General features: G+C 37.0%; 1 protein-coding gene across 1 annotated transcript; it reads right to left on the bottom strand.

Moving 5' to 3' along the window:
- Positions 1–262: 262 nt before the first annotated feature.
- On the bottom strand, positions 263–7,637 carry ppme1 (protein phosphatase methylesterase 1). Its single transcript, XM_088012526.1, has 14 exons — positions 7,338–7,637; positions 5,920–6,015; positions 5,077–5,167; positions 4,916–4,973; positions 4,473–4,524; positions 4,051–4,205; positions 3,823–3,913; positions 3,449–3,514; positions 3,197–3,323; positions 2,989–3,118; positions 2,822–2,866; positions 2,678–2,742; positions 2,498–2,565; positions 263–1,204 (listed from the first exon to the last, which is right to left on the bottom strand). The coding sequence occupies exons 1-14, from the start codon at positions 7,421–7,423 to the stop codon at positions 1,201–1,203; spliced, it is 1,134 nt and encodes a 377-aa protein (XP_087868652.1). The 5' UTR covers positions 7,424–7,637; the 3' UTR covers positions 263–1,200.
- Between the last annotated feature and the right edge of the window lie 1,376 nt (positions 7,638–9,013).

Below are 9,013 nucleotides of genomic sequence, written 5' to 3' on the forward strand. Positions count from 1 at the left end.
CTGAAAATGTTACAAATACAAATCCTTCAAATGTGCAAAACATTTTTCAGCCCTATAACTGAGCCTTGAGGCACGCCACAGGCAAGAAGTATGAGCCCAGCTGGATCTGTGTTGACTTATTCAGGTCATGTCTGTTGAATTGTTTTACAGGATGAAGTATTTAAAGTAGGAATATTACCGGAAGAGCCAAGTAAGAGAGGCGAAACGCATCTTGGGAGGATTTCATAAAGTTTTTCTGTAAAGCAAGAGAAACCCATCACACTGTTGTCTAAAAACAGTTTAATGTGAAAACTATTCTCTGGAAAGCCAAAAAATGATACAGCTAAAAAAACAAACAAAAAAAAAAAAACGTTAGCCTCAGTAACCAACAAAACTAGTTCATAGATTCAAATTATAAAATATTCTCCAAGGCTGTTGCCCTTCAGAGGCTTGTTATGAGTCATTAATTATTCACGTGTTTTTATTTGACATATTAGACGTCTGTCGTCATGCTGGTCCACAGAGGGACAATTAAAACCTGTTTTTGGTCCCCAAAGTTTGACACAAGAACAAATAATATGTAGTCTGTACTTAAGTTCACAAGCATGCAAGTCCTAATTAAACAATAATTTACTTTCAATATTTTTGGCTGTTTGAAAATAATGAATGGAAAAGTCATGAGAAGTACATTAGAGAGCCAAGATATTGAACTAAGCAAAAAGTGTATTTTAAAATTGTCAAATTAAAACTGCAGTTACTATTTACCAAATTAACTTAAAAATGTAAACATTTTTAGACGGACCTCGACATGGCTACACTGATTTTACTGTCATTAAACACATCCAATAAAGTGTTGAACATATTTTTATTGCGTCCGTTTTTAACCATTGCCATTATAGTTCAAACTAACACTTCAGAGACAAACATCAACAGTGAATTAATGATGCAATCACTCAAAATAAAACACTAAAACAAGAGCTTTACATTTCAGAGAATAAAAACAAAAAATGGGAGTACAAAGAAAAATAATCAAATAGTGTTTAAAAGATAATAAGGCAAAGCTGAAAGGCAAAAATATCTACAGAACCAAAGCAGCAAAACAACAATTATAATAATAATAATAATGTAATATTTTTCTTAAATAGCTTTCAAGTTCCACAATGACTGCAATGAATCTTGAAACATTTCTTCTACGCCTGCTGGCTTCATCAGGACAGGAAGTTAGCTGGAAAATAAAATAAGACATTATAACACATATTTACAGTAAAGCTCAGACACTGTAAAACATTTACCATTGTCTGTTTTTTAAATTTAAAAACAAAAGCAATACATGTAGGAGCCCCAGCCTTTTCTCAGAATCAAAGTTGTTCTGTACAGAATATTTTGCAAAAACACCTCGGCCCAGAAACTCTGTAGCTGAGGCAAGTCAAGGCAGAACTGTCACTATAGATTATTGACTGCCATTTGTTGTCACTCAGGTGATCAATATATTTTTTTGGCTTTGAATATCAGGTCAGGTTTACTACTAACACAGAAAGGACTAAACCAGTAGTTTGAGATCAGGGCCAAACTCAAGTTGAAAGAAAATGAAAGCAGAAACATGATTCGCAAAAGATGCATTTTTTTCTGTTTTAAATTCTCCTTCAAAATAAAATCTGTCTGGAGTAACTGTGCTTAGATTTGCTCCAGTCTTGATTTTGTGATCGCAGGGCCGAACGAAGTCATTCAGACGGACAGAAGAGGCCCTTGGGCCTCACTTTGCCCTCTGCATGGTTTTGTTTATTCATAAGCAAGAGTAGCTTCTGTTCTCCACGGTCCCTTTACAGAACCACTGATGAATGGCGTCAAAGACCCAATGAGGGCCAATAAGTCAGAACTACCATTCGTTGAGGTCATCAGTAAAGTTGGCTACAATAATCACTCAGCCTTTTAGCCAACATATAAACATCTTTGATGGTTTCATCTGTTCACGTTGCTGTGAGTCTAATCCCTGAATTCTGCATCTGTGTGGCTTTAAATCTGCAGCAGGATTTTGAACCAAGCAAGGCGCCCGAGTCTCTAATGAGCCGGGTTATAAACGTTTTTCAAAGCTGTCAAAAGCCGACGAACGAGGCCTATAGGATGAGAACAGCAGCTTTATGTCAGTAGAAGAGCACACAAGGGAAGCTTAGGAGGCTGAACGTGGAGCTGCTGATGAGTCAGAACAGAAAAAGTTGTTTTTAAAGCATTTTCTGTGAGGTTCCAAAAGTTTTCTGCCGTTTTTCCAGCATGTTTTCCTGATTAGCTGCCTGCATGTGTCAGTGTAAAAAAGCCGACATTAACTTGACTTAACTCTTTTTTTTAAATCAAATCCAACGTGCAGAGAATATAAACAGGATCAAACTGTAACAAATAACTAATACTAGTTACTTTTAAAATAAGTCTGTTTAGCTGCTTGAAAAAAAAGTATAGAATAACCAATCCAGGATTTAATTGACCAAATAATTGAAAAAACAAAACAAAAACAAAGTTCACTTACCACAGAAATCCTTCCTTAAACTCAGTGAATTTGTGTCGGACCATAAATGTTGCTAGAGCATCTGCTACCTGACAAAAGCGAACAAATAATGTGAATTTGCGTGAAACGGCCTGAACTGGTCAAACAAAACAAACACACAAATAAGCCTCGTATGTTTCAGGAACCACTAAACACTCTTACTTTCTCAGGTGCGTCCTCATGAACAGCATGGCCACACTGAGGGAGGACCTGCATCTGAAACTTCCCTGTGGACAGACATTTTTTTATTTCAGCCAAACTCAACCAACAATACAGTTACAATAAAAGCGCCTCTTTTTGTTTTACCTTGCATCTGTCCAATAGTGAGATCTTTGTCAAGCCGGTCCACTCCTGTAAAAACACACAAATCGATAGAAACATCCCTTAGATTAATCATATAAATAGTTTTAAAGAGGCAAAATACCCTGAAACTAAATTATACAAGATAAAAATGTAATAAAAGGAGAACAAACCTGCGAGAAGCAGCAGTTTTGGCACAGAACAGCTGAGAAAAAGGGCTGACAGACCTCTGAACCAACCATCCCAATATTTTTCCGTCTTTGACAGCTCCACTCGCCAGGTGTAGAAGCTTTCCTTTTTGACCTGGAGGGGAGAAATCATCTTTATTTTTAACAAAACAATGGCTGCATAAAACAGAAAAATCACCAGGGGAGACTGAACCTCTTGGTCGTCCTCCTTCATTCGTTTTTTGTTCGATTCTTCTGCTCCTTCTTCTTCCTCCTCTTCCTCTATGATGCCCTCGCCGATGCTATTAGAAACACTTGGATTGTTGGCAGACTCCTCACATCTGCGCAAGTAAAAATAGAGGGCGGTCAAATACCCGTTACAGAAATTTATGGAGTACTGAATGTGAAAAAAAAACAAGAAAAAAAAAAAGAAGAAAAAAAACAAGAAAAACAGTTCAGTACATACTTTTTCACTTGGCCTCCCATGGAAACTCGAGCAGATTCGATGTTTCTAATCTGACCGCTCTTCACGCTGAAAACAAAAGAATTACTAACTTTAGGGAGTTTTTCTAAAGAGGATTCTTTGTGGCTTTATTGGAATGTTTTGGGTTGCAGGATCAAGTTCTGCTTCAGCTTTGTTTTGTAAAAATGTCTCAGATTTTCCTCTGAAATCCTCGGACTCGCGGTGGAATCCGTGGCTCTTCCGGCTACGTTTCCAAAGTCAGCATGAGGTTATGGACATGCTCTTACACACCTCCCTTACCTTGAAGTAGGCCTTCTTACAACTTAAACAATAAAACAGAGGAGATTATAGTTTAAGTCCTAGTGCTTGTGACTTACCTCCACTCTATGGCATTCTCCAGAGACTTAAACGTCTTTGGCCGACTTCTGAGGAAATTCTGCATACTGTTCAGAGCGTCCATTGCTGTACCTAGTGGAAAAAAATACATTTCACTTAAACCCCCGTTTTTTTCATCTGCTAATAACAACAAGGAGGACTGAAATGGACAAATCGGTAAAAGCCTGCTAAACTTTGAGGCAGCCAAGTGGTTAAAAGCAGTAGTTTACCTTCTACGACGTCGATGACACAGAGACCCAGCAGCGATGGGACGAGGTTCGCACTGGCTGTGTGAACGGCGATGGCTCCGCCCATGCTGTGTCCGATCATCATGATGGGAGGGGGGCTCTCTCCATACAGCGCCTCCACCACTTTACCAACATCCCTTCAAAGAAAAGAGAACAACTAAAGGTTAGGATTACTCAGAGGTGTAGAGGAAATTATTGATTATGGAAAGAAATCAAACAGCCAAGATTGATCAACTCTAAATGATCAATTTAAACTTTAAAACACTTTTGACTTTCACTGTCCTGTACTGGTTGTTATGATTAATGGCTGGAACTTTATATCTGCTTGGATCCTCGGTGGTTTTATGCAACTGATGCAAACGGGAAACTTTTCTGCGCTCAACACACTTCTTAAAAGCACTTACTTTGCCATGGTGTCTGCAGAGAGATCCTCTGGATTTTTAACTTTAGTGTCTCCTGCAAAGAGTGACAGAAACAGGTTGCAGAGCGGCAAGACTCGCAACTACTGAAAATGCAAACCTTGTTAAAAATGGACAATTATGCCACCAAAACTAGAACAGAAAGCTCATTATAATAAATTCACTGAAGATAAAACTACTAAATGCTGAATGACAAGCACAGTATGTTTTGTTCTCTATTATTTTCTAGACAAAAAGAAAAATGTTTTGGTTTCCACATTTTTTAAAAACATCAGATCCCAACAGCTAATGAAATAATTGAACTCTAAGAAAGAAAAAGTCAAGACTGACATTCTGCAGCAGCTTAGACAACGAGGAGGCATTTTAAACTCAACTAAAACCACAAGAAACTTCCAGATAATTTTTTTTTATAATCAGTGTTAACAAACCATGAGCTCGAAGGTCCATGGCCACCACCCTGCAGCTGATCCTGCTGCATATGACGGCCTATAAAAACACATGTAACATTGTCGCATTGTTTTCCCACCATGCTGGTCTGTGTTTAGGTATTTAGACAGCCTGTAACGGCAGCAGTGTTAATCAGACTCACAGTGAACACGGCCCAGGACAGCGCGGAGTGGCCGCCTCCGTGGAGCAGCAGCAGCACAGGACCGCTGGAGCCGCTGCAGTAAAGTCTGAAAATGTTCTGGGTAGTCAAGGACATAAAAACAAATGCTGTGCAAGTGATTAAACAAACACAAAAACAACAAAAAACAATAGCCATGGAGTTAGTTTATTGTGAGAAAAGAGGAAGAAATTCTTACACACATGAACCATGATGTTTTAGAGAGACACCATTACTGACAGAAAATTTTACATTCACACTGCCAAACAAGAAAGGATTTATTGGGAAAATAGTCAAGTGTGACTGCTGCTGGTGTGACAGATGTGCCATTACTGTCCTCCCTTCCCCAGCGATGAGCACTTAAACAGCTGTCTCCTCATCCTCAGCATCTCCTCCCCTTACAAACATTTGTGACAACAAAAACAAAACAAAGCTCATCCTTCTAAGGAGCTCAGTGAGTTCCAGCATGGTACTGCGACAGAACGTCACCTGTGCAATGAGTTAGTTCATGAAAATAAGATATTCCACAGTCAGCTATTAGCGGGACCGTAGCAACGTGGAAGCAATTAGGAACAACGGAAACTCAGCATGCTGTGGTGCAAAGCGTGCAGAATTCAGCAACTTTCTGGAAAGTAAACACACACATCGCTCTAAACTTACTGTTCCCTTCAGACTAGCTCAAGTAGCACGTAGGGTGTCGTATGGAAAAGGGGTTTGATGCTGGAGCGGTTGAATACAAACCTGACATCACCAAAATGGCAAATGCAGTGGTAAGACAACTGTCACGTTTCTCTGATGTAAAGGATGAATCAGGGTTTATGTAAGGATATATCTTTGCCGTTTTCATTCTCCACTTCAACATCTTCTATTGTTTCAAAGTACTGACTCCAGAGCAAGGGGGTGAAATCTCTCTTCCGTCCAGGTCTGTGTAAGAGAGAAGCAAACACATTTTAAAAGAAACCTTCATTTGGCATACCCGGATAATGTAGCCAAACTAGTAAAGCATTAAGACAGAAGATAAAACACCACAAAATGAACGAAACCAGCAATCTAACGTGTTTTATGTAAAACAAGAGGCAACGACAACAAAATGAGAAACATAAATGCTCTAAAACTAAGCATACCGTAAAAAAAATAACAAAATGTGCATAAATATGGAAGTAAAAAAGTGATGTTGGTTTGAAAGTCAGAAAAAATGCAATTGTGACAATGATATGGAAACATTACAGTTGGACATAAAAATCCAAAGAAACACATTAAAAAGTCTGAATTGTAGTTAAAAAAACAAAACAAAACAAATAATAATAAAAATATTAAAACAAAGTAAATAAAACAGAGGCAAACTACAATCTACAAATTTTCAAACAAGTGCTAAAGTTTATTCAGCCAAAAATAAATGCATAATATGCTAATAAATAAAATTGAACTCAAAATTTTATTAATTTATAAATTAAAATGTCGAAAAAATCATGTGACTCATAGGTAATTTCTACAGACTGAAAAGGAAGGATAGATGAATACATAAAGAGATTATTTAATAAACAGACTGAAGGTTAAACAAATGAATGATTAATAAGGATGAATGCATGTTAGTTAGATCTACAAAAATACGTAGCATGAATGAATGGTGGATGAATAGATTGGCAACAACTGGGTGCATAGATGATAGGACAAATTAAAAACAGATGAAGGAATAAGGAAATGGAGGAAAACAGATTATGAACAAATGCATGAATAGATGACCGAATTACGAACAAAAATAATAGATGGGCTATGAAAAAAGCCTAGAAATACAATACGTATTTCATAATTCATTTAAGTGTAGCATTAAATCAAATTCCCTCCTTTCAAAAAGAAACCCGGGTAAAAACAGAAGGTGCTTAAATGTTTACAGGGTGACAGATAAAAAACTGGTGCAGTGAGCCTGTGGGCTGAGGGAAGTGCAAACACTGCAGCTAGCCATGTTGGCAGTCAAGTGTCACCTACATGCCGATGCAAACCTTAACACACCCGTCAACAACCTTTCGGTCCTGACAATAGATTTATGAATATAAAAAACAATAAAGGACCTGAACGAATCGTGTTTCACAACAAACTAGAGCCGCGGCTAACTTAGCCTGGCTAACGCTACGAGCTAGGTCTAACTTTCGGGTGTAGAAACGCAAGCGCGTTAGTTTAATAGTAGGTCTACTTAAACAGGACATTTAAACAGCGCGAAATCCGATGCAACAAGCCAGCTGACTCACCCCATTTTCATCTTGGACCCGGACTGAAAACCACCTGCCATAGGGGGTCTGGATGCTAGCAGGTTCAAATGCAACTGCTTCTCCATGCTGTCAGCAAAGAGCTGGCTTGTGTCAGGAAATGTTTGTGATGGTCTTCCTCTTCTTTAGCCGCATATGATGTTTTTCCTGACAGGAACACCGACTTTAATGACACATTACATGAGTTGCGTTGTTTAAATTAGCAACCAGCTAGCCATCTTCTTCTCAGAGCGTTTCTTCGTCTTTGTTTTCTTTCCCACCGTCGTAAGTGAATAAGCTGGTGGGAGCTTCACTGCCCCCTACCGGTCATAAAATAAAATAAAATAAAATAAAACAGCATACACAAAAAGAACTCTATAAGATATATGCATATAACAGAAGAAAATCCACAAATTTGTTGTTTTTTTGTGTGTGCAATAATCAGAAAAAAAAATGATTAGCTAAGTATGTAATATTGCATTTCAATTTATATATTTATTTATTTTTACTGAAAAGATGTTAAAAACCACCAGTGGGTCCAGAGATACATTCTAATGGCTGCATTGACAAAGATGTTCACTTCTAGTCTATGGGTCGGCATGTTTGATATATATCAACTAATAACACTTAAAGTGACACACGATGTTAATTTAGATTTTATTAATTGCTATATGTATATAACAGAGCTTTAAAATTGGACACTGTATCCTTTACTTGCTTGGATGAGCTGCTATGAATAGAAAGCATTTTGTTAGTTTTAACAAAAACTTTTTTGTTAAAACTAACACAGGTGCTGCTCATGTGTTCTTTAATTACATGCTTTAATGTAGAATACCACAATGGTGACAGAAAAAATTTATTCAGAACAACACAGTGTCTATTAGTTAATAAAATGTGGCTTTACAAAGAAGGCATGCCAGACTTTTTGGATTTTTATTTGGAAAGAAAATATTCAAAAGCAGAGATCAGTTGTTTTCCACAATTATTTGTATTGGTCTATAAAAATCCTATATATATGTATATATATGACAAAATGTGGAACAGTTTGAGGGGTATTAATACTTTAGTAAGGAACTTGAAGTATTTTGAGAATTATTCGGCTTATTTTTCCAACTTTGAACACAAGGTGGCGGTATAATATTCAGTCATTAAACAATCAACTTCAGCTGCGTTTTATAGTAAATACTTTGTACATTTAGGGCTATGGTGTAGATTTACAGCTTTTAAAAACAGAATTACTAAATCAAATTCACTGAAACTGGGTTTCAAATGACCTGGACTTGCTGATTTATAATAGGAATGTTTTGATTATTGTTTAGTTCAACACGCAAATTGATCAAATATAACAGATTGAGGGTTTTAAAAGTGCGGTGATAAAGGTAAGACTGTGAAGAAAAACTGGTACTGCAGTAAACGAAATGAAAACTTTTAAATTAATTTAGATTCAAAAATAATGTGACAGCTTTTCCACAAGAAATGGAGCATGACTATAAACGCAAATTACTGTCTTCTTCAGGCTGAATGGAAAATGTACAAACCTTATTCACATTTTTAGACACAAAGATTTTGAAATATAAACAACACAAGCAAAACGTTTTGCAGACATCAAAATATGTGAGCTGAAAGTCATTATTTACAAATTTTGTATAAATGCGTGGTTTTGTTGTGTTCAAAGGATT

This window comes from Poecilia mexicana, unplaced genomic scaffold (assembly GCF_051168715.1).
Source record: "Poecilia mexicana isolate PSO_F unplaced genomic scaffold, ASM5116871v1 scaffold_14, whole genome shotgun sequence".
Classification (NCBI taxonomy): domain Eukaryota; kingdom Metazoa; phylum Chordata; class Actinopteri; order Cyprinodontiformes; family Poeciliidae; genus Poecilia; species Poecilia mexicana.